This window comes from Microcaecilia unicolor, chromosome 11 (assembly GCF_901765095.1).
Source record: "Microcaecilia unicolor chromosome 11, aMicUni1.1, whole genome shotgun sequence".
Classification (NCBI taxonomy): domain Eukaryota; kingdom Metazoa; phylum Chordata; class Amphibia; order Gymnophiona; family Siphonopidae; genus Microcaecilia; species Microcaecilia unicolor.
This window is the reverse complement of record NC_044041.1, coordinates 126,998,540-127,023,466: the sequence shown is the minus strand read 5'-3', so window position 1 is coordinate 127,023,466 and position 24,927 is coordinate 126,998,540. Positions and strand designations below refer to the sequence as shown.

The 24,927-nt window shown below is 48.6% G+C and overlaps 1 protein-coding gene across 1 annotated transcript in view; it reads left to right on the top strand.

Annotated features, from left to right (window-relative positions):
• The window catches only part of LOC115480789 (solute carrier family 22 member 6-A-like), an 88,317-nt gene that overhangs the window by 13,986 nt on the left and 49,404 nt on the right, over nucleotides 1-24,927 (top strand). Inside the window, exons 4-6 of the mRNA XM_030219690.1 lie at nucleotides 8,568-8,722; nucleotides 13,265-13,433; nucleotides 13,898-14,021. Of these exons, the coding sequence (XP_030075550.1) occupies nucleotides 8,568-8,722; nucleotides 13,265-13,433; nucleotides 13,898-14,021 (448 nt within the window). The remainder of the gene's footprint in view (nucleotides 1-8,567; nucleotides 8,723-13,264; nucleotides 13,434-13,897; nucleotides 14,022-24,927) is intronic.

Here is a 24,927-nt window from a genome sequence, read left to right as displayed (position 1 = left end):
GACTTGTTGCTTCAATATAACACCAAATCACAAGGAGATATAGTAGTGTTGACATTACCTTTTATGATTTCAAGCTCAAGAATTGTCACTTATTTTCAAACTAGTAAAAAAGGCCCGTTTCTGTTAGAAATGAAACGGGCGCTAGCAAGGTTTTCCTTGGAGTTTATGTTTCAGAAAGAGGGTGTGTGTGAGAGATGGAGCGTGTGTGTCAGAGAGAGAATGTGAGAGAGAGAGAGACAGAGTGTATGTGTTTGTGCGAGAGAGAGAGTGTGTGAGAGACAGTGTTTGTGTTTCTGTGTGACACTGTGTGAGAGAGAGGGACAAAGACAGTGAGTGTGTGAGTGAGAGTGTATGTGGCAGACAGAGAATGAGTGACTGCGTGTGTGGTGTGAGGAACCCCCTCACCCCCTCCCTCTCCCCTGCCCCCTTGCAGCCAGGCATGTGCAGCGACCCTCCTCTCCGCGTGTTCCCCCTGCAGCCACCCATGTCCAGCATCCCCCTGCAGCCACCCATGCCCATCAACCCTCCTCTCCCCCTGCTGCGTCCTTCCTGTCTCCCCTGCTCCCCCTGCAGGCACGCATGTGCAGCGTCCCTCCTCTCTCCCCTGTCCCCCCTGCAGCCAGCCATGTCCAGCGACCCTTCTGTCCCCCTGCCCCCCCTGCAGCTACCCATGTCCAGCGACCCTCCTCTCCTGTGCAGCCACCCATGTCTGAGGACACTCCTCTCCTTTTTCCCTGTTCCTCCCCTGTGGCCAGCCATGTCCATCGACCCACCTGTACCCCCTGATGACCACCAACCCTTCTGTCCCCCTGCCCGCCCTGCAGTGTCCGTCCTATATCTCTGTCCCCCTTGCAGGCACCCATGTGGTGTGTGGAGCCCCATCCCTATCTCCCTGTTCCTTGCCCCCCCTGCAGCCACCCATGTGCAGTGACCCTCCCCTCCCCTCCCCCTGCTTCCTTCCAGCCACACATGTCCAGCGAGACCCCCCTTCCCCCCCCAGCCGGCGCAGCACCCAAAGAAAGCCACTTGTCCCCCCCCTTCGCGCATCCCCGCCCCCCCCCCCCACCATGGCACATCACCAAGCCCCTCCCCCCTCATCAACCCCCTCGCCACCTGCAATCACTAATACAAACTGTGTCTGGCGGCTGCTGCTTCTGCTATTCAGCAGCAGCAGCAGGTACATAAAGAAAACCAAAAAAAAAAAAATCCTCCTAAAACGCACCTCCGTTGAGAAGCATCTCACATTGGCTGAAGTCTCAGCATGTGCTCCTCCTGTCCCCTCTGACGTCTCGGCGTTTCTCCGGGGTCTTCCGGCAGGGGCACTGATGTTGAGGGGAGAGGAGGAGCGGCTGCAGAGACGTCAGCCAATATGAGATGGTTCTCCACAGAGGTGCGTTTTAGGAGGTTGTATTTTTGTTTGTTTTCTTTATGTATGGGCTGCTGCTGGTGAATAGAAGCAGCAGCAGCCGCCGGACAGAGTTTGTATTAGCGGTCGCGGGTGGCGAGGCGGTCGATGTGGGGGGGAGGGGCTTGGTGAAGCGGCGGGGGAGGGGTTGGGTGATGTGGCGAGAAGGGAAGGGGGTAGGGGCTTTCTGATGCCCCGTTGCACGGGTTGTTGTGTCGATGCGGCGGGGGGGGCACTTAGAGGTGCACCGTCGAGGCTGTTTGTGTGTGTGTGTTTGTGTGTGTGTGTGTGTGTGTGTGTGTGTTTGTATGTGTGTGTGTTTGTATGTGTGTGTGTGTGTGTGAGTGTGTGTGTGTTGTGTGTGTGTGTGCTTGTGTGTGTGTGTTTGCGTGTGTGTGTGTGTGTTTGCGTGTGTGTGTGTTTCTGTGTGTGTGTGTTTGTGTTTCTGTGTGTGTTTTTGTGTGTTTGCGTGTGTGTGTGTATGTGTGTGTGTTTGTGTTTCTGTGTGTGTTTTTGTGTGTTTGCGCGTGTGTGTGTGTGCATGTGTTTGTGTTTCTGTGTGTGTGTTTGTGTGTGTGTTTGTGTGTGTTTGTGGTTGTGTGTGTGTTTGTGATTGTGTGTTTGTGTGTGTGTTTGTGTTTCTGTGTGTGTGTTTGTGTGTTTGCGTGTGTGTGTGTATGTGTGTGTGTTTGTGTTTCTGTGTGTGTTTTTGTGTGTTTGCGTGTGTGTGTTTGTGTGTGTTTGTGTTTTTGTGGTTGTGTGTGTGTTTGTGATTGTGTGTTTGTGTGTGTGTTTGTGTTTCTGTGTGTGTGTTTGTGTGTGTTTTTGTGTGTTTGCGTGTGTGTGTGTATGTGTGTGTGTTTGTGTTTCTGTGTGTGTTTTGTGTGTTTGCGTGTGTGTGTGTGTGTATGTGTTTGTGTTTCTGTGTGTGTTTGTGTTTCTGTGTGTGTGTTTGTGTGTGTTTGTGTGTTTGTGGTTGTGTGTGTGTTTGTGATTGTGTGTTTGTGTGTGTGTTTGTGTTTCTGTGTGTGTGTTTGTGTGTTTGTGTTAGTGTGTGTGTGCGTTTGTGTGTGTTTGTGTGTGTTTGTGTGTTTGTGGTTGTGTGTGTGTTTGTGATTGTGTGTTTGTGTGTGTGTTTGTGTTTCTGTGTGTGTGTTTGTGTGTGTGTTTGTGTGTTTGTGTTAGTGTGTGTGTGTGTGCGTTTGTGTGTGTTTATGTGTGTGTGTTTATGTGTGTGTTTGTGTTTGTGTGTGTGTTTATGTGTGTGTATGTGTGTGTATGTGTTTGTGTGTGTGTTTATGTGTGTGTATGTGTGTGTATGTGTTTGTGTGTGTGTTTGTGTGTGTGTGTGTGTGTGTTTATGTGTTTGTGTGTGTGTGTGTTTGTGTGTGTGTGTGTGTGTGTGTGTTTGTGTGTGTGTGTGTGTGTGTGTGTTTGTGTGTGTGTGTGTGTGTGTTTATGTGTTTGTGTGTGTGTGTGTGTGTTTGTGTATGTTTATGTGTGTGTTTGTGTGTGTGTGTGTGTGTGTGTGTTTGTGTATGTTTATGTGTGTGTGTGTTTATGTGTGTGTGTGTGTATGTGTGTGTGTGTGTGTGTGTGTGTGTTTGTGTGTGTTTATGTGTGTGTGTTTGTGTGTGTGGGGGGGTTGCGGGTGCCTTTTGTGGTCGTGTGGTTGGGGAGTTTGCCAGCAGTCTGTAGCGATTCCTAGGCAGGGGGAGGAGTACGGAAACACTCCCCCTGCCTGGGTCGTTGTTTGTTGGAGGGGGTTGCCAGTTGGCAGGGGTGCCTTTATGGATCTCTTTACTCTCTGTGTTCCACCCTCGAGGGCAGGGCAGAGAGACATGGTGAGTTGGATGGCTTCACCACCATGAACTTACGAACTGTTTAGGGATTTTGCAGATGGCTTCAGCAGGTTGTCTTCAGAATGTTGAGGTAGCGTTTTATGTACAGACTAGTAAAAAAGGCCCGTTTCTGTAGGCAAGGAAACGGGCCTTAGGCAGGCAATTCCCCCCCCCCCCCCGCGCTATGGCCCCCTCGAAACCCACCCCCTCCCGCGAACCTGTCGATCCCCCCCCCCCCCGGAACGCCGAAAACTGCTGCCACCGCCGCCGCCGTTGTTGTGCTACCTTCCCTTCCCGTAGGTTCTTCAATCATCTTCTTAGAAAGTTTAACTCCGTGCGTCTGACGTCAGACGCACGGAGTTAAACTTTCTAAGAAGATGATTGAAGAACCTACGGGAAGGGAAGGTAGCACAACAACGGCGGCGGCGGCGGTGGCGGCAGTTTTCGGCGTTCCGGGGGGGGGGGGATCGACAGGTTCGCAGGAGGGGGTGGGTTTCGAGGGGGCCATAGCGCGGGGGGGGGGGGGTGACAGCTGATTCCGAGGCAGTAGGAGGAGTAGGGAAACACGCCTCCCCTTGCCTTGGAATCAGCTGTGTTGACGTCAGTGACGTCCGTGCGTTTCTGCCTCGCAGACCGCTTGCAGCCAGGGAGCCACGGTCCCAAGCATAGAACGTTGGAGGTGAGAATTATTATATAGGATGATGGGGCGTGGCTGAGGGCGGGTCTATGAGTGAGGGTGACTGGTCCTAGCCTATGAAGACTACAGGATTTTTGTGCTTCTCTGCCTTGGAGTGAGCTTCTCTGCCTTGGAGTGAACTTCAGAATGTTCAAGGTGGGATTTATTAATATAGATATTGGGATGTTTTGTCTGTACACGAATGTTTTTCAGAGTGACCAACAGTGGCTCATTGTAGTGGTCGCACAGCTGGAGAAATATTGACTTAAAGACGACTTACAGACATATTGATTACCCTCGATGCACAAACTCTGACTGTCAATACTAAATGTGGTAACTGTCAATAGTGTGAGAGCACTATAAAGGATTTATGATGAGAAGGTCCCTGGATTTGGATGGACAATGACATTGAGATCAAATACTACTTGTGACACATCAAATGTTATTTACGTACTATATTATCCATGTGAAATGTTATATATTGGCAGGATGTCAAGACCTATAAAGGTGACTGGCGGAGCATAAATCCAGGACATTAAGGGAGGTGAAAACGGCTCCTTTGGTGAGTCTTTAGATGGAGAAAATACATTTGCCTACAGACATACGCTGGTGAATTATTGATAAAATTGAGTTGAAGTGGGAGGGTGGAGATCTTGAGCAGTTTTTGAACTACAGGGAGCAGAGATGGATCTTTACTTTAAGCACAACAGTGCTGGCAGGGCTAAATTTGGAGATTGATTGGTCCTGTCTGGTATGACACTTAAGCTGCTGATTGTCTTACTCTATGGCCATGTGATCTATATAAGAGGCGGTTTTAAATGTAGCCGCCATTTTGAATGAATATGTGAAGAGATGAGTGCAACAGCATATTTGTAAAGTAGTGGCACGTTTGAAAGTTGCTGAATAACCTCTTGTAGGGAAGTGTGTTTATTAAAGTGGACTGATGTATTTAATGCAGAGGACCACACCCTGAGGCAGCCCTCGGCGAAACATGGCCCATGTTGGTTGCAGATTTATTTATTTATTTGTTACATTTGTACCGCACATTTTCCCACCTATGTGCAGGCTCAATATGGCTTACATAATACCGTAAAGGCGTTTCATTGGTTATTTCTGTCAAGTCATGACTGAAGGGAATGTAGATTGTGACGTCATCTGCATAGATGAATGGGTTGAGGCCTCGGTTGGATAGGGATTTTCGAATGAGGTTCTACAATTAAGTGCTTTTTTTATTATTGAAAATAGGCATTGCTGAATTATGGTAAAATCCAAGCAATGAGAAGTTGTTTATGAGACACACAATTTTAAAAGAAAAATTTAGGTCCTATGACGGAAGTTGGTAAGTCATGGGGAAATATGCCCTATGTGAAAAGAGTCACCACTGAGGTCTAAAAATATATATACATGAAAATTTTTGCCACACAATAAACATCAAAGTTATGATATAGCGCAAGGATTTTTTTGACTGTTAAGTAAATGAGGAGCAGTATGTGAACCGCTTAAAAGAATGAAGGAAGAGCTGTACGCTTCAAAAAGATATACCTTATGGGTTGGATTCTACAAGAACAGTGCTAGGCAGACTTCTACGGTCTGTGCCCTGAGAATGACAAGGACAAATCAAACTCGGGTATACATATAAAGTATCACATACCATGTAAAATAAGTTTATCTTGTTGGGCAGACTGGATGGACTGTTCAGGTCTTTATCTGCCGTCATTTACTATGTTACTATCCAGCTCATAATCGAAAGTGATCGCTGGCCATTTCCCGACACAAATCGGGAGATGGCCGGCGATTTCGGAAAAGCGGCGAAATCGGTATAATCGAAAGCTGCTTTTTTTGACAGCATCGCCGCTTTCCCGTTGCCTTGCCGGCGAAAGTTCAAAGGGGCATGTTGGCGGCGAAGCGAAGGCGGAACATGGGCAGGTATGGGCGTGGCTACCAGATAGCCGGCTTTCACCGATAATGGAAAAAAAAACGGCGTTAAGCAGTATTTCGCTGGGTTTACTTGGTCCTTTTATTTTCACGACCAAGCCTCAAAAAGGTGCCCCAACTCACCAGATGACCACTGGAGGGAATGGGGGATGACCTCCCCATACTCCCCCAGTGGTCACTAACCCCCTCCCACCAAAAAAGCCCCACTTTAAACACTTTGTTTTCCAGCCTGTATGTCAGCCTCAAATGCCGTACCCATCTCCATGACAGCAGAATGTGTTCTGTCCTCCGACAGCCTTTTCCTGCTTTTGATGTGGCTCTGGGGTGAGTGTGACACCTTTTCTGTTATTTGCACTACAGAGTCACATCAGCAATGCATTGTGGTGGGTGTAGGTATTGGTAGTTGGTAGGCTCTACTCCCCTGGTGCTTTCCCCCTGCTTACTGGGTCAGAGTGTGCCCTGTTTTGCTTCCTGTTGTAGTCCATGCAGTAGTGGCCATTTTTGTAAGCCAGTTTTAGTTCCCTTTCCTGTGTTACCCACGTTAGAGAACGTAGTTCTTACCTTGAATGGTGCTGAAAGAGGGCATTGTACACCATTGTGCCAGCTCTGACCTACTGCTCATCTTAGTACCAGGAGACTCTTTGCCAGTGGGGCACAACCTCTGATCTGCAGTTAACTGAGTAAACGTGCTTATTCAAATAAAGGGCTTTTTCAAAGAGATTAGTCTTCAGGTGTGAACTGGTGTGCCAAAGTTATACAGCAGCAATAAGTCCTAGAGGCTGTATGCAGGTCCCTGGAGCAGTTTTAGTGGGTGCAGTACATTTGTGGGTAGTGGGTTTTGGGGAGGGGGGGGTTGGGGGCTCAGCTCCCAAAGTAAGGGAGCTATGCACGTAGGAGCTTTTCTGAAGTCCACTGCAGTGACCCCTAGGGAGCCCGGTTGGTGTCCTGGCATGTCAGGGGGGCCAGTGCACTAAAAATGCTGACTCCTCCCATGGCCAAATGTCTTGAATTTGGCCGGGGTTTGAGATGGCCGACATAACTTTCCATTATCGCTAAAAAACGAAACTGGCCATCTGAAACCCCGGCCAAATCCAAGGCATTTGGCTGGCCGGAACCGTATTATCGAAACAAAAGATGGCCGGCCATCTTTTTTGAAAATGCGGGTCTGGCCAGCTGCTTGCAGTGCCGCCAAAATACATTGCCGGCCATGTATTTCGCCGGCGCCGTTCGATTATTCCCCTCTGTTATACAAGGTGTCTTAAATATATGCACATTGCAATAATGAGTGTAGCGCTATTCTAAAAACAGTGTCTACAGTAAGACACGGTTTATAGAATAGCGCCTAGGCCGTAGGAACACACGCATATATAGGTGTGGCCAATTATGCCACTGAAAATCTGGTGTAAATGCCCACGCCTAAATGTATGTGCATTCCCCCGAATTCTATAACAGTACATGTAAGTGTGATTGACACCCCTGACATTCCTACACTCCTCCCATGGCCACACCCCCTTGTCAGCTACGCACGTTAGAATTTATGCGTGCCTCTTTTTAGAATATGCCTACAAAGAAGGGCACACAAATTCCAATTATTGCCAATTAGTGATGATAATTGGTTATCGACCAATTATGACTAATTGGCTTGTTACTCAATAGAGTAGCATGCATAAATTGGCAATCTGCACAATTTATCGTGTGCTACTCACCACACCTTATATAGAATTCGGCCCAGTCAAATAAAACCCATCAACAAACCCTTCTAACATAGATGGTTTCCAGTGTTAGCTAATATTAACCATGCATAAAACTAAATCAAAAAAACCCAAGAAATGGAAAACACGAACCTGAGAATAATGTGATGCTCCACAAAGTGCTGGTCTCATTGCAGAATACAAATGAAACTGCCATGCATGCTTAATCCATACATAAAAGGGAAGTGGTGCAAAAAGAAAGAAGAAAGATCATACATATAAAGGCCCACATACTATACTCTGAAAATGTGTCAAAAAAGAAATCGTGGAAACCTATACTGGATGAAATAAATGCTTACAAGCGGTTGGATATCAAATAAAACTGCTCAAAAACATGAACTATAATATTATAAGTACTATTAATAAAATTATAATTGCAAAACCCAAAATGTGCGTAAATCTGTGGACCTAAGGGGGTGTGGGAAAGAGGGGAGGGGAGAGAAGAGGGGTGTAGTGAGAAGGGAAGTATGTTGGGATGAGGGGGCGGAAGGGGGGAAGAGGTGAAAGGAGGGGTGGAGGGGAAGGGGGATAGGATGGAGAAAGAAAATGGGAGAGGAGGGAAAAAGGAGGGAGGGGAACGGAGGGGGAAGAAGAGGGAAGGAAGGACAAAGGGGTGGAGGGAGAGAGTGGAGGGATGCAGGGAAAAGAGTAGGAGGGGGAGAGAGAATCCTTTGCAGTGAAGACTTAACTGCTGAGAATAAACAACTTCTGCTTAATTCTAGGAGTGACCAATGTGAGGAAGGTGAATGAACCATAAATGATGTTTCTGTCCTTTAAGATCAAAGTTGCAAACAAAAGTTATCTAGGTCAACTAATGTAATCACATGCCACAGAGTGGCAGTATAATAGAAATTTACAGAATATGAGCTGTGCAAATAGAACACAAAGCCTTTGAAAATGGGTCCTAATGTCTGAAATCTTTTGTACATATTTTTTCTGGTATGTTTCCTACATCTTAGGTTTGGCCGGCGGATTTTCCTTACCTGGTGTCACTTTCACACAGCTGTCATAGGAGTCTGTGCTGCATTTTCCCCGAAATTGGTCTGGTATTGTGTATTCCGTTTCCTAACTGGCGTATCCTTGTCAGGCATTGGAATGAATTCGCCGTGCCTACGTAAGTGATATTCATGTTCAGAACAGTAAGACAAGAATTTAAGGGTAAATTCTCAGTAGGGGTCTTACTGGATCTCTAAGGAGGCAATTTTATAAGTGGGCACCTCCATCTAGTGAGAGCCTGTTCTGTAATGGCATCTAGCCACCCAGACTCTATTACAGAATACTATCATAACCTGCTATTGGTGCACCTAACATTTACATGCCCACCAATCATAGGCCTGGTATAACTGTGGTAACATAAATCATCAGAGACATGCATAATTGACAGTATTCTGTAATTTACATGTTTAAGTGGGTGCCCTGGCCATGTCCCCACCTGGAACCCAGGTCTCACGCCCATTAGTTCCACTCAGTTCCACACTCAGTCCGACCTGGGCCACAAGCTAAATTTATCAGGTGTCACAGGGAACCACACACACCACACTCACAGTTCCTGTCCACCTGCAGTTGAGCTTGGGTGTGTGTTAATGGTCCAGAATAGAAATCCAGGCTATTGGGAATTCAGGACAGGCTTTTCAGTGGCACTTTACCAGTCCAGGGGCAAGTGTCCTCGCTCTCACACCAATGACCACTCCAAGGATTTTTAGTTAATGCAACATAACTTTACTGGAACTTCTGCAAGCACAGAAGTTAAACACTTCAGAACTCCTTATTTATAATGTCCATCCAAGACTGTTTGTAACTTTCTCAGCCATTCCACTGCACTCCACTCTTTGGGTAATTCCAGTATGTACATATTTACACCTCCTCCTGTCCATTACCCATCCTGTCGGACCATCAATAATCCCAAGGCTGCTCCTGCTACTCCTGATATCAATCCAACTCCCTGAGGCACAGACCCTTTTGGCTATCCTTCTTCCAGTGATACACCTCGCAGGTAGGGTTACCATATGTCCGGTTTTACCCGGACATGTCCTCTTTTTGAGGACATGGCCGGGCAACCGAGCGGGTTTTGCCAGCCTGCCCGTTTGTCTGGATTTCCAGACAAACAGGCAGGCTGGCGGGCAGGCCTAATGGTGTCCTATCCTAACCTCCCCTCCCCTTACTTAATCTACTGCCCTGGTGGTCTAGTAACCTCTTCAGGGCAGGAAAGGGCCCCCTCTTTCCTACCCGGAGTGCTGCCCTGCATCCTGTTCCCCTTGCAATGCTGAGTGCTGACGGTCCTGGCGCCAATTCAAAATGGCCGCCAAGAGTTGAAGTCTCGCGAGGCCGCTTCAACTCTCGGCGGCCATTTTGAATCGGCGCCGGGACCATCAGCACTCAGCCTTGCAAGGGGAACAGGATGCAGGGCAGCTCTTCAGGCAGGAAAGAGGGGGCTCTTTCCTGCCCCAAAGAGGTCACTAGACCACCAGGGCAGTAGAGTAAGGTAACGGGAAGGGAGGACACCCTTAGGGGGGTGTGATGGAGGGGTGAAAGGGGTGGGGCGATATGTGACAGGGGGAAGGGTGGGGGTGTGAAAGGGGGCAGGGGTGTGGTGGGGTGGGGCATGTGTCTTCTTTTGGGGGGGACCAAATACGGTAACCCTACTCGCAGGGCTGCACATCAGCCTTGAACAGGCTTTCTCTGCTCTGGTTCTTGCTTCCAGGCTGGATTCCCCTTATCCACCTGAAACTCCTGACACCTCCGCAGTTACCACTTTTAGGGGCTGCAATTATTCTTTTACCCCGCCTGAGTTTATTCTGCACTCCAGGATCCTCCAGTGGCAGGGGTATAGGCAACCAAAGAATTTGTGTTCCCCACTACTGTCCCTTTTATCATTTTCCAACTCCACCCCTGCTGTCACTCACTCCGGGGACCCATTTCTCCTCTGCAACTTCTCTGCCAACCCCTCCCTTGGGCAGGCCTCCCACTCTCTCTTCAGCCCACTGGTAAAGGACACCCTCCTCCCAGGGCCTCAGACTTCTACTAGTAATCCCCACACAATGGAGGATTACATACCCATGCTCCACCTTTCTATATGTCCCCTTTAACTTTACACATTATGCCACTTTCGTAGATAAGGCTGCACACATTTACACACTCAAGTGGCACATAAATATGGGCACTCTGTTATAGAATTGCCCCTCACGCATCTACTTTTTAGCCCACACAGATCCAAACGATATTCAAACCAGTTGCATAGTCGGACCACGGATTATGGGGGAGCCCAAGCCTAATGTGGGAGGGCACATAATGTTGCCTCCCCTGCCACTCCCTGCTCCCCTTTGTGACCCCACATACTGGATCTGGCAGAGGTCCCCAAGCCTCACCAGCAGAAACCCTTTTCTATGCAAAGCCTGGCAGTTGGCGGCACTTTTCCTTGGTCGCTGCTGTGCTGGCTGCCCCTCACACATTTGTTTTTTGTTAAACTGAGCATGCATGATGGATGCCTATAACCCTGTGCATGTGTGTGTGGGGGGGGGGGGGGGCCTTCTTTGCACATGCTCAGTTTCACAAAAAATCAAGCATGTAAGTGGGGGCCGGTGCGGTGGCCGCCCAGAAAATGTGCCACCAACTGACAGGCTTCACAAGGAGGAGGGTTTCTACTGGCAGAGCTTAGGGACCCCTGCCAAAGCAGCAGACAGCTCCTCAATATTGGGGGGGGGGGGGCAAACCCAAATTTGGATGCCAAGGCCCCTAAGGCCCTCCCAGGCTATGCAGCTGATTTCAAACACAAGTTGGTTAGGTGCTTTGTGCAGTAAAGTCCATGCATAGTACACAGGTACATTTAAAAAACTTTTTAGATGTTCTTATAAGAAGGCAATTTTTTAAGGGATTTCTGGGGGTAAATAGAAGCTTATCTCCAGAAAACTCTCACTGAGACTTGTCCTCTCTTCCATGGGGAAAATGGACAGCGCTGGGGGCAGATGAGAGGTGGAGCATGCTTCTGGAATTACACGTAAGAATTTCATTTTGAAAAGGGATAGAGAGCAAAACAGAACAATTTTATGCCTCTGACAGTGTGTGCATTTCTGATTGCTCCATCTCAAAAAATACACTCTAGAGACACTAGAAAATGTTCAGAGAAGAGCAATAGAAATAATAAAGAGGGATGGAACATCTCCCTTATAAGGAGAGGCTAAACAGGTTAGGGCTTTGCAGCTGAGAGAAAAGATGACTGAGAGGGATATGATAGTAACTTATAAATTCATGAGTTGGGTAGAATGGTTAAATAGGAAATGGTTCTTTAAACTGTCAAACAACCCCCAAAAAAGAGGGCACTCCATGAAACTAATTACCAGCCCACTGTAAACAAATTGTCAACAGTTTATACAGTGCATAATTAAACTCTGGAATCTGTTGCTAGAAGATGTGATCAAAGTAACTAACATAGCAGAGTTAAAAAGAGGTTTGGACAAGTTCCTGGAGGAAAAGCCCATAAAACTGATTAGCCAGCTAGACTTGAGAGAGGCATTACTCCTCCCTGTAAATGCGCTATAAGAAATAATTTTACTTTTTGGGATCTGCCAGGTACTTGTGACTCAGACTAGCCACTGTTGGCTTCAGGATACTGGCTTTTTATCTGTTTTTATGTTCCTCCAGCTTTTCCATGACATGTTTTTTTTACCTATAAATTATCAGGGGAAAAGCATCCTCACAGCACCAGCAGCCAAACAATTTTTGAAAGAGAAACTTGGGAGCAAGTTTCCCTTTCAAAATCTGCTTTCAGGCCCACAAAAAATAATTTCCCCTACTATACCTGTAGTTTGCACCCCTGCCCAAGTTACACCCCAGGTGAATTTCCACTTAAGATTCAGTTTTTCTATCCATTTTTCCCTTTGAAAATTATCTCCTGAACTGATTAAGACCATATTTTTCTTAGCTTCCAGAATGTCTCATCTTGCAGAAATAATCCATTTTCTAAGAACACTGATAGTAGATTTATAACAAATTTAAGAAAGTTTTTTTATGTAGAACTCAGTTCTGGAATTTGTTGTTATAGAATGTGGTCAAGTCTTCCAGTTCAGCTCATAACCTACAGAGCTGACCTAGAAGGACCAGCCTGTAACAGTATGCACATACCTATGAAAACTAGTGTAACATAGTAATACAATCGAGTTTTAAAAAGCTTTAGACGTTAGCCAGGTAAACTTAGGGAACACAACAGGGAATGGTTCACCCCATTCTGGATCTGTGGGATATGTCCAGAGACCTGAGTGAGGATATTGCTCAGCTCAGTGGACCATTGATATGACCCAGCATGGTACTTATGTTCTGAACACTCCTTTTGACTTGTAACCACTCGCCTCCACCTACCCTCCTCATCTCCTTCCTGTACACATTAATTGATTTGATTTGCTTACTTTATTTTTTGTCTATTAGATTGTAAGCTCTTTGAGCAGGGACTGTCTTTCTTCTGTTTGTGCAGCGCTGCGTATGTCTTGTAGCGCTATAGAAATGCTAAATAGTAGTAGTAGTAGTAGTAGTTTTAACAATATTGGAGGCCCAAATCCACATCCTGAACTGGCTGGATATCTTCCCTCCTCCTTCCCCCTGTGCATTGCATAAATGTTCTCGGTCTTGTGGGGTTATCTGATTAATAATGCCTTCTGTATTTCAGTTGTTGAATGGATTCCCACTAGAAAGCGCGCAGTCGTAGGGACACTGATTGGATATTTCTTCTCCATTGGTCAGATCTTACTAGCAGGGTTGGCTTATGCCATTCGGGACTGGCGTTGGCTGCAGCTCACTGTCTCCCTACCCTATTTCATCTTCTTCTGCTTTTCCTGGTATGTGGCCTCATTTGCTCCCACTTGCTGCCTCTAAGATAGCCTTCCAGTTTTAATTTGGTCAGACAGGTCTCACACAGGGGAAGGGGCAAAACCAGGACCATATCAGTCAGTCTTGCTGAAACAGAGCCAACTTGTCTTCGTATCCCATAGAGAAACTAGCAATCAGCCACTGCATGTTATTTACTGAATAAATTATCCAGACCCTAGTTAAAGCAAAATACAAAACTATCAATGTAATGTGATCAATAAGCGCCTTGTGGGGGTGAGGGATAGGACCTGTAAGTGAAGAACGGTGGCTGAGCTCCTATGGTTTAACTATCAGAAGGTCCTCACCCAGAAAACTACTGGCTCTAGCCAAAGCAATTATATACCATAGGAAAAGTATGACTTTTATTAATAAAAGAAAGATAATGAATAGATCTGGGCTTATAAATTTTTTTGGCTTCATTTGATTTCCACAGGTGGATCCCAGAATCGGCACGTTGGTTGATTCTGGCTAAGAAGCCTGAAGAAGCAGTGAAGATGCTGAAGAAGGTGGCAAAGATAAACAGAAAACATGAGGAAGAGGAAAAGCTGACCACAGAGGTACAAACACTCTTTCCTGGTTTGCAGCCCCACTAGTTTAATAACCACAAGCATAGAAGCCAACTTTTCAAAATGATTGGGGGTGCTGATTTTTTTTTTTTTTTACAGGTGGTACATTCCCCCCCCCCCCCCCCCCCCCCCCCCACCACCAGTACCTGAACATCCTGTCTGCTGCAGTCTTCATCTGGGCAGTGGCAGCGCTACTCAAAGGCTGCCTGCAACCTGCACCAGGACTTCTTCCCTGAACAGTCCCACCCCTCAGTCCCCCTATACTGTGCAAATATAAAGAGATGCAAATTTCAAAAACTGACATATTTCAATCACTATACTATAGGTTAACAAATACAAATAAAACAAAAAATGGAAAATATGATATCATTTTATTGGACTAAATACATTTTTCAATTAGCTTTCAGAGGCCAAAACCTCTTTTCTCAGGTCAGGACAGTATACTACTGTTATGGTATTCTGTTCTGACTTGAGAAAGGAGGGTTTGGTCTCCAAATATTAGTCAAAAATATATTAAAACTAGTCCAATAAAGATATTAACTTATTTCCATTTTCTGTATTTATTAACACAGCTACCACATTACCTTATCCTCTACTAAAAATAAAATTCATTTCTCCTACCTTTGTTGTCTGGCCATTTATTGTTTCTAGTTGTGTTGGCCCCAGTCTCTTGTTTCTTCTTTCCTCGATCTTAACTCTTCCCCCCACCCCCTTTCCATCCAGCGTCTACTCCCTCTCTCTCCCTTTTCCATCTAGCATCTGCCCTTCTCTCTCCCCCTTTCCATTCCGGAATCTAATTTCTCCATTCATGTGTACCTTTTCTCCTCTTTTCCCTTTCCCTCATCTCCATCAGTATGCATCTCCTTCCTCTCTCTTCCCTTTCCTCCATTCATGTCCAGCATTTTTCCTCTACCCCCTCCATCCATGTCCAGCATTTCTCCTCTCTCTCCGCCCCTCCATCCATGTTCATCTCACTTCCTCTCTCTTCCCTCCCCTCCATCCATGCCAAGCATTTCTCTTCTCTCCCCTCCATCCATGTGCATCTCCTTCCTCTGTCTGTCCTCCCCTCCATCCTTGTCCATCATTTCTCCTCTCTCCCTTCCATCCATGTGCATCTCCTCATCTGTCTTCCCTCCCCTCCATCCATGTCAAACATTTCTCCTCTCCCCTCCCCGTGCATCTTCTTCCTCTGTCTTTCCTCCACTCCATATCTAGCATTTCTCCTCTCTCCGCTCCCCTCCATCTCCTTCCTCTGTCTTCCCTTCCCTCCATCCATATCCAGCATTTCTCCTCTCTCCCCTTCCCTCCCCTCCATGCCCCATGATTTTTCCTCTCTCCCCTACCCTCCCCTCCAAGTCCAGCGATTTCTCCTCTCTCCCCTACCCTCTAAGTCTAGCGATTCTCCTCTGCCCTCCCCTCCATGTCTAGCAATGCTCCTCTGCCCTCTCCTCCCATCCATGTCCAGTGACTCGCCCCAAACTCCACCTGCCCCCTTTTCTCCCCCCCCCCCCCCCGAGTTCCAGTTCCAACTCCAGCCTGACCTCCTTTCCCACAACAGCGCTCCTCGCCTTCCTGCCAGCCAGCCTTTAAAACTCATTTTACCTGAAGTCGCGGTAGCAGTGAAAGGAGCAGGCAGGCTCATTTGCCTTCAGCCTTCTCTTCCCTCTCAGCATCCTGCCCTCATTTCCTGTTTCCAGGACCGCGAGGGCGGGATGCTGAGAAGGTAGAGAAGGCTGAAAGCGAGCGAGCATGCCTGCTCCTTTCACTGCCGCTGCGACTTCATTTAAAATGAGTTTTAAACGCTGGGCGGCAGGAAGGCAAGGGGGGCTGTTGTGGGAGAAGAGGGAGGGCAGGTCAGGCTGGGGTTGGAACCAGAACTTCTGATGGTGCATTCTGGTTGGGTCATATTGGGGGTGCTCGAGCACCCACAGCACCCACGGAGTCAGCGCCTATGACCACAGGATGCTCTTGTCCTTGTCTCTCTGACTTACCAGAATCTGTGGGAATGCAACTTACTGTTGTAACAGAGGGCTGTAACTTAAGGTCATTACAGAAACCTGCTGAGGCAACTGTGAATCTGAGGGCATATATGGGACACTTGGGAAACCATTTTAGAAACATCTAGACATATAGTGACATTTTATTTATATATTTATTGGGATTTATTAACCATCTTTGTGAAGAGATTCACCCAAGATGGTGTACAGCAAATACAGCTTAACATAAAACGTACAATTTTGTTAACAGCATAAAAATAGTACTGTCTAGATCCCTGGGATACTTGTGGAGGTGGACTTTAGAAAAAATGTACAAATTGGAATTGAGATGTCCAATTTGGGCATGTCCCGGCCGATATTCAGCACTATTTAACCAGCCAGGAATGAATATTCACTTAGCTGGTTAAGTTAGATCCAGCCAAAAAAACCCTGGATATTCAATGCTGGTCATCGGAAACGGCCTGGCATTGAATATCCCGGGTCAACAGTAGCTAACTGTGCTGCCTACCATAGGCTGTCTATACATTAAGCCCTGCCCAGTGCATCCCAGGATACACCGGGCAGGGTGGGAGGCTGCCATTTTGGGAAGGCGCCCGAAGAAGAGGGAGGGAGTGCTAGTCCCGCCCTCCTCTCACTACCATGACTACGAGGTAGGCTGCTTGGGGGGAGGGGGCAGATAGATAGAGGTCCCACTGGAACACCAGGGCGTTTTTGGTGGGGGGGAGGGAAGCTAGTAGTCCCATTGGACCACCAGGGTTAGGGTTACCATTTTGTGTCCTCTGAAAAAGAGGACAAATGTCACACCCCTACCCCGCCCCCACCACGCCTCATGCCCCACCCCTGCCACGCCCCCTTCATGTCCTCGTTCCGCCCCTATTCCCTGCCCCCCCGTCACATAGTCCCCTCCCCCCCATCACATACCCCCCCTCACTTACTATCTAGCCCTGGTGGTCTAGTAGCGTCTTCTCTTGGGGGCAGGAAAGAGCCCCCTCTTTCCTGCCCGGAGCGCTGCCTGCCCTTGCCTGCTGCATCCTCCTCGGTCTGGCTGGGGATTCAAAATGGCCACCGAGAGTTGAAGCGGCCTCGCGAGAGTTCAACTCTCGGCGGCCATTTTGAATCCCCAGCCAGACCGAGAAGGATGATAGACAGGGGAGGCAGCGCTCCGGGCAGGAAAGAGGGGGCTCTTTCCTGCCCCGAAGACGTCACTAGACCACCAGGGAACATGGTAAGGAAGGGGAGGGGACGGGAGACCAGACCCACGGTGCCGATCGCCTGCCCACACGCCCACCGCACGCACGCGCCTGCCCGCACCCGCGCCCACGTTTGTCCAGAAATCCGGACAAACGTGGGCACGGGCAAAATCCGCCGGATGCCCCGGACATGCCCTCAAAAAGAGGACATGTCCGGGGAAATCCGGACGTATGGTAACCCTAACCAGGGTGTTTTTGTTCGGTGGGGGGGGGGGGGGGGGAAGCTAGCGGTCCCATTGGACCACCAGGGTGTTTTTGTTTGGTGGGGGGGGGGGGGAAGCTAGCGGTCCCACAGGACCACCAGGGTGTTTTTTCAGTGGGGGAGGGTGGGAGGGGGAAGCTAGCGGTCCCACTGGACCACCAGGGTTTTTGTGCATTGGGGGTGGGGGGCCTGGAGGTCCACCAGACCTCCAGATCTTTTGTTTGGGGGAGGGGGGCATCCCGGACCTGTCAAACCTCTTCTGCTGTTTCACAGATCATTGGGGCGGTAAAGGGCTATTTTTAGATCATCTGCCCATGAGTGAGAGAAAGTACTTAGCAAACTGGAAAGCTTTCTTAATTAAGCACAGTGAGTATAGATGTCAGCAAAAGCTGATCAGAAGCAGAGAAAGCTTCCCTGCAAAAGTGAAAGATTTCTACTGTTGCTGGAGCAGCCAGGGAAAGCTGGTTTAGATTTTAGGAGTGGAGTTGGAACTGAAGCTGCTATTGAGAAGATGGCTTTAGGAAACTGCAGAGCAAAGAAGTATAAAGTTAAAAGCTGTGCACAGAGAAAAGTATTAAAAGCTGAACTGCTGCCAAAGAACCTGCAGCTGGGGCCATAGGAGCCAACTTTTCAAAATGATTGGGGGTGCTGAATTTTTTTTTTTTTAACAGGTGGTGCATTCCCCCGCCCCCTCCCTCTCCTCCAAGTTCCAGGCCCCCCTCCTCCGAGTTCCAGGCCCCCCTCTCCTACTACTACTACTACTATTACTATTTAGCATTTCTATAGCGCTACAAGGCGTATGCAGCGCTGCACAAACATAGAAGAAACACAGTCCCTGCTCAAAGAGCTTATAATCTAATAGACAAAAAATAAAGTAATCAAATCAATTAATGTGTACAGGAAGGAGATGAGGAGGGTAGGTGGAGGCGAGTGGTTACAAGTGGTTACGAGTCAAAAGCAATGTCAAAGAGGTGGGCTTTCAGTCTAGATTTAAAGGTGGCAAAGGATGGGGCAAAACGTAGGGGCTCAGGAAGTTTATTCCAGGCGTAGGGTGCAGCGAGACAGAAGGCGCGAAGTCTGGAGTTGGCAGTAGTGGAGAAGGGAACAGATAAGAAGGATTTATCCATGGAGCGGAGTGCACGGGAAGGGGTGTAGGGAAGGACGAGTGTGGAGAGATACTGGGGAGCAGCAGAGTGAGTACATTTATAGGTTAGTAGAAGAAGTTTGAACAGGATACGAAAACGGATAGGGAGCCAGTGAAGCGACTTGAAGAGAGGGGTAGTATGAGTAAAGCGACCCTGGTGGAAGACAAGACAGGCAGCAGAGTTTTGAACCGATTGGAGAGGGGAGAGGTGACTAAGTGGGAGGCGAGCAAGAAGCAGATTGCAGTAGTCTAAACGAGAGGTGACAAGGGTGTTGATGAGGGTTTTGGTAGAGTGCTCGGAAAGAAAGGGGTGGATTTTACGGATGTTGTAAAGAAAGAAACGACAGGGCTTGGCGATCTGCTGGATATGATCAGAGATATGATCCTCCGAGTGCCAGTCCCAACCCGAGCCTGACCTCTTCTCCCACAACAGTCCTCCGCCGGTCTGTCCTCGCCTTCCTGCGTGCTGCCCAGAATGTTAAAACTCATCTTACCTCAGGGTCCCGGCGGCAGCAGTGAAAGGCGAGCAGGCTCGGTGCTTCAGCCTTCCCTTCTCTCTCAGCTCTGGTCACCCCCTTGCGGAAACAGAAAATGAGAGCGGAACCAGAGCTGAGAGAGAACGGAAGGCTGAAGCGCCGAGCCTGCTCGCCTTTCACTGCTGCCGCCGGGACCCCGAGGTAAGATGAGTTTTACAATTCTGGGCAGCACGCAGGAAGGCGAGGATGGACCAGCGGAGAACTGAGGAAGAAGAGGGCGGGCACCGGGCAGTTGGGCTGGCTGGGAAGGGAACTTCCGGCGGGTGCAGAGCAGGTCCTAGGGTTTCTGGCGCCCTCCTGCAGCTTATTAGTCGGCGCCCCTACCAATCCAGGGGTGGGATTAATATGGCTCCCCCCCCTACAGTAGTCACACCCCTTTTACCAGCCATGGGGGTCATTGAAAATATTACGCCAGTATAGAAGAAAAATAACTTGTGGGGTTTTTTTTGTTTTCATTATAAATAATTTCTGTAAACTGTTACAGCTCCATTATACTCTAAATGACACAAACCAAATTAGTATATGAGAACAGACAGTCTTGCCAACTCTGAAAAACAATGTGTTAGCAAAATCTCAGAATCTAACAAACAGATCCCTATTCAGACACTTGGCCTTGCAGTCATACATGCAGAACAGAGATAGCCCCTCTTCAAATTCTTCAAAAATTAACCTGAAATCCTAAGAAGTTAGACCCTGCATGCATCACAATACCAGACAAACAGAAAGAAACACATTGCTATACATTGCAAAATAAGACAGCAGATGTAGCAGATGTAAATTCTCAAAGTGGTTATATTACGAACACTAAAATGAAAATAAAATGATTTTTTTCTACCTTTGTTGTCTGATGACTTTGTTTTTCTGATCATGCTGGCCCAGTATCTGATTCTGCTGCTATCTGTCCTCTTAACTCCGTTTCCAGGGCTTCCTTTCCATTTATTTCTTTACTTTCCTCCTTTCTTCTTCATTTCTTGTTCTATATCCATAAGTAAAAGCTGGGTCCTGCTCTCTCCCCTGCCCCCTCCATCCATCCATATCCAGCAATTCTCCTCGCTCCGCAGTCCTCCTCTCCATGTCCAGCAATTTCTCCACTCTCCCTGGGCCCTGCCCTCCCATCCATGTCCATCCATGCTCTTCTCTCCCCTGTCCCCCTCCATCCATTCATATCCAGCAATTCTCCTCTCTCCCATGCCCTCCTCTCCATGTCCAGCAATTTCTCCACTCTCCCCTGCCCACCTCCATCCATCCATATCCAGCAATTCTCCTCTCTCCCCTGCCCTCCTCTCCATGTCCAGCAATTTCTCCACTCCCCCTGGGCCCTGCCCTCCCATCCATGTCCATCGTTGCTCCTCTCTCCCCTGCCCAACTCCATCCATCCATATCAAGCAATTTCTCCTCTCTCCCTGGGCCCTGCCCTCCCATCCATGCCCATCGATGCTCCTCTGTCCCCTGCCCACCTCCATCCATATCAAGCAATTTCTCCTCTCTCCCTGGGCCCTGCCCTCCCATCCATGTCCATCGATGCTCCTCTGTCCCCTGCCCACCCCCATCCATCCATCTTAAGCAATTCTCCTCCCTCCCCTCCCTGTACAGCAATTTCTCTGCTCTCCCTGGGCCCTGCCCTCCCTTCCCATCCAGATCCATCGATCAGTGCTTCTCTCCCCCCTGCCCCTCCCGCTCCCATGTCCACCTGCCCTACCCGCCTGCCTTCTCTAAATCTTTTAAATTTACCTCCATCGCAGCAGCTGAGCCTGCGCAGCGTCAGTGAAAGCACTGCCCCCTAGCCTTCCCTTTGCTTCGTCCATTTGTTCCCTCTCAGTGTCCCGCCTTCTTCTGACATCATTTCCGTGAGGGCGGGACACTGAGAGGGAACGAACGAGCGAAGCAAAGGGAAGGCTAGCAGGCAGCACTTTCACTGACGCTGTGTAGCTGCTGTGATGTCGGAGGGGTAAGCGGTGCCCCCCGCCCCTGCCTGGGCGGGTGAAAACATTGGGAGTGCTCGAGCACCCACAGCACCCACGGAGTTGGTGCCTATGGCTGGGGCAGTTCAGGAACTTGATTTGGAGGGGAAGTTACAGCCAGAGCTGGAGTTAGGTGTCCTGAACCAAGGCCAGCTCCTGAATACACAGCAGACTATAGGGAGTAAAAGACTCCAGGTTGTGGGCCGAAGCTAGAAGCTGCTGCATTGTAAGCTGCAACTGGAGCAGTTGGAAATCCTGGAATAGAGTAGTAGTTCCACGTCAGTACTCCAGCATATACTAGTAGGGGACCAGTGAGTATGACTTAAGGACTGAAGAAGACTCCATGATGGGCATTTGGGACCAGGAGTGACAGGAAACCTGGTTAGCCCTGCAGCAGTGCCCTGTAAATTCAGAGGATTACCGACCCTGGGAATGGGGCACAGCTGAGAAACAGGAAAAGCCCAAGAAGAGGGCCATGGAACAGTCAAAAATGGTGACTGACAGACAGCCTACTGGAGCAGGCAAAAATTTCCCAGGAGGAAGGAAGATAACAGTCTCCAAGAGGGATAAGTTGACCTGAAAAAAGGAAAAGTTCTTAAGGAGGTTAAGTGCCCTGACAAAGGCAGGAAGCTAGAAGCCAGCCAAGTGGTTGGGCATCAAAAGAGAATGATGCCTGAGCAAGGGAGTGAGTTATAACCCAAGCCTAGGAGCCCCAAGAAGGGAAAGGGGGCCTGTCATGAACAGGTAGAGGTTAAGTGCCTGTCTCATGTGCAACCCAAGAGGTGGAAGGAAGTCAACCACTGTAGTCTAGAAGTGAATGAAGATCCGGGTTGGTTGTCTGCCATGGTGTCTTAAACAGGGGAGGAGGCAAAATCCCTTGAAGATTGCCTGGTAGAGGTTCAGGATCCACTTCGGGATCTAGCTAGCGAGCTGGAGGAGGCCAATCACTATATTAAAATGCTGGATGTGGAACTGCAGCAATCCACTGTGTATGCTAGTCAATTACGGGAGTAAAAGACTCTCCAACAGCAACTGGTAGAGGTTATGTACCAGTTGCAAAGTCAAAGAGAAAAGTATGTCGAGGAATTACAGAGTATCCACATTGCTGTGGATGCAGAACAGAAAGGATTACATGAAACCATTGAACAGTAGGCGGAAGAGATAAGGCAACTGAGTGCCAAGTCCCAAGGAAGGGACCCTGCAGAGACAGGAATACAAGCAAGGCTGGAAGAACTCCAGATCAAGGCTGGAAGAACTCCAGATCTTGGAAATCTCCTTAAGATACAGAGAGGAGCAGCATGAAGGAGAGAGGGTGGTCACAGAGCCAGAATGCATGACTGAGAGCCCAGCTGAAGGCTAAGTCTCAGGAAGTCTCTAAATTGTGATTGAGAGGAGTAGGTCACAGAGATGAGGAACTGTCTGAAGCAGAAGAGGTTACCCAGCTGAAAGAACAGGTAACCTGTATGAAGTCCTTCCCTGAGACATTGCAGAAGCAGGCAGAGGGGCTACTTGCTGAAGTGGAGAAGGCAAAGAAGCTCACCTAAGTTGCAGAGTAGCAAAAGGGGAAGGCCTTGGCTAAAGTTAGCAAGTTACATGAGTGGTGCCAGCGACTGAAACTTCAGGCGGAAGACTGCACTGCAAGGGTGCCCAGTTCAAAAGAGAGTATCACATGCTGACAAAGGAGAAAGCCAGTTGTGTAAAAGTAAAGGAGGAAGTAACCTGCAGGTTGCTGGAACTACATGGACAGCTGGAGAGAAGTGTCCCAGCTGACCAGTTTTCAGATATGCAGAAGGCGCTGACCAAGGAGGTAGCAAAGAAAGTTAAGCTACTGGAAGCCAAGGATGGAGAGCTGATACAGCAGCAACAAGCGGTCCAGGAATTGAAGGATCAAGTTTGCCTGTTGACAGTCCGGACTGAGGGCTATCAGGCCAAAGCAGAGGCTGCAGAAGCTGAAACAGAGCAGCTGCAGCAAGAGTTGGCAGCTACAGTGCCAGTAGAACAGTACTCGCAGCTGCAGGGACAGCTGTCTAATCTCCAGCAGAGGAGCCAGGAGGAGCAAGAGAAGGTCAGAGTGCTTGACCTCTATGGTCAAGTACAGGAGATGTGCCTCCGGGAGGAGGAGTACTATAAAAGAGAGGCAGCAGCCAAAGATGTATGTATCTGACTGTGAGAAGATAATGCACTGTTGTCCCAGGAGTTGACAGGGTTACAGTGCCACATCACCACTGAGTGTGTCGGTCTGTAGGAACACCAAGAAAAGGTGTCGGTTTTGAATGAAAGAGTGCAGACACTACAAGGGCAGCTGGCCCAGGGACAAACCTGGCCCAGATGAAAGTTTCCAGGAGGGAGACCTTGAGGAAGTTGGGGTGTATGGACACCCAGATCAAGGAAGCTGCTCAGACAAGGGTTAGGTTGGAGAACCAACTCAAGGGAGTCAAACGGAGAATGACCAAGAAGCAACTGATGCAAAGTGTGCATGTCCTGGCTCAAACCAGGGAGATGTCTCTCCAGGTGGAAGCCTTAAGGAGACAGTTGACAGAAGAGTCAGACATTATGAAGGGCATGAGGGATGCCCTGCAGATGGTCAGCCGAGAACTTGAGGACTTGTGCGCAAAGATGTGCTGGAAACAAGAAGTGAATACCAGGGTGCACTAGTTTGAGTGGTCACTGAAGTGGTTCAGTGGAAAACCAAGAGTACACTTTGTGGGCAGCAAAGATCAGAAGAGGTATATGTGAAAGAGAGTGGCCTGACCCCAGTGAGGAGGGCCAGTCCAGGGTACCTGAGTTCTGTAGAACAGTTACCATGAATGCAAGTGTCCTAAGTGAGCTGCTGCAGGCCTATGAGGAAGCCACCGTGAAGCTGTTGAGGGACATTATGGTGCAGTTCTCGAAGAGTGGGAACCCCATGAGTTTCAGATTGGATTTTCATCCAGAATCAGTACAAGAGGTGGTGAGTTCGAGGGCCTACTGTAAAGAGGAGCCTCGAGTGGAGGTTGGGTTGCTGGAGTATAAGCCACCACTTGAAAAGCAGCTGAGAGAGGCTACGAGAAAGATGGAAGGGCAACTGGAAGAAGTACTGATCGCTCACCCGGAGTTCACACTGCCTCATGAGCGATGGGAGTTGGAACCCCGAGAGCCGAAGATGATGTGTAGACTTGGAGTAGCAGATCAGGGAGGGTGTAACCTGACTGATGCTGAAGAGGATGATTGGTCTGCCACCTCAGAAGGGGCAACAGTTCAGATTCGGGATTCATAGAGTGAGGTATATCAGGAGATGACATCAATGCTGGGGAGAGAAAGACAGATATCATTGTGTAAAGTGACTGTCCCCTGAGCCGAGTGCCTTAGGACACTGCTCCGGAGTGGAAGATGGATAGCCAAGTCCTCATACCGCAAGGCCATTGGTGTGATGTGGCCATTTGCTGCTGTGCTTAGTGTGCCCTGTCCACATTGCAGTGACGGGCACAGTGCACGTCTGGGATGGGTGTCTGAGTTTGGCCCGAGGACAGGTTGGTGGTCCCTGGGTGTTAGTGGAAGCCCCGGATATCCTATTGAATGCTACCCTCCAGCCTCCAGCCCCTAGGTTGTGGCAAGCGCTCAACCTGGTAGGGTTGAGCAGAGGGGGAGGGTATGTGAGTAGATTTATAGAACTCAGCCCCTTGCCCTTAAGAATATCCCATAGACAGCCTAAGCCACCTTAGCCCTAGTTCTGCCTGAGAGGAAGTGAGGCGGGAGGAGGGGTGGAGCCGGAACCAGGAAGTATATAAGATGGGGCCTGACTGAGGTTAAGGAAGCCCCAATCCAGAG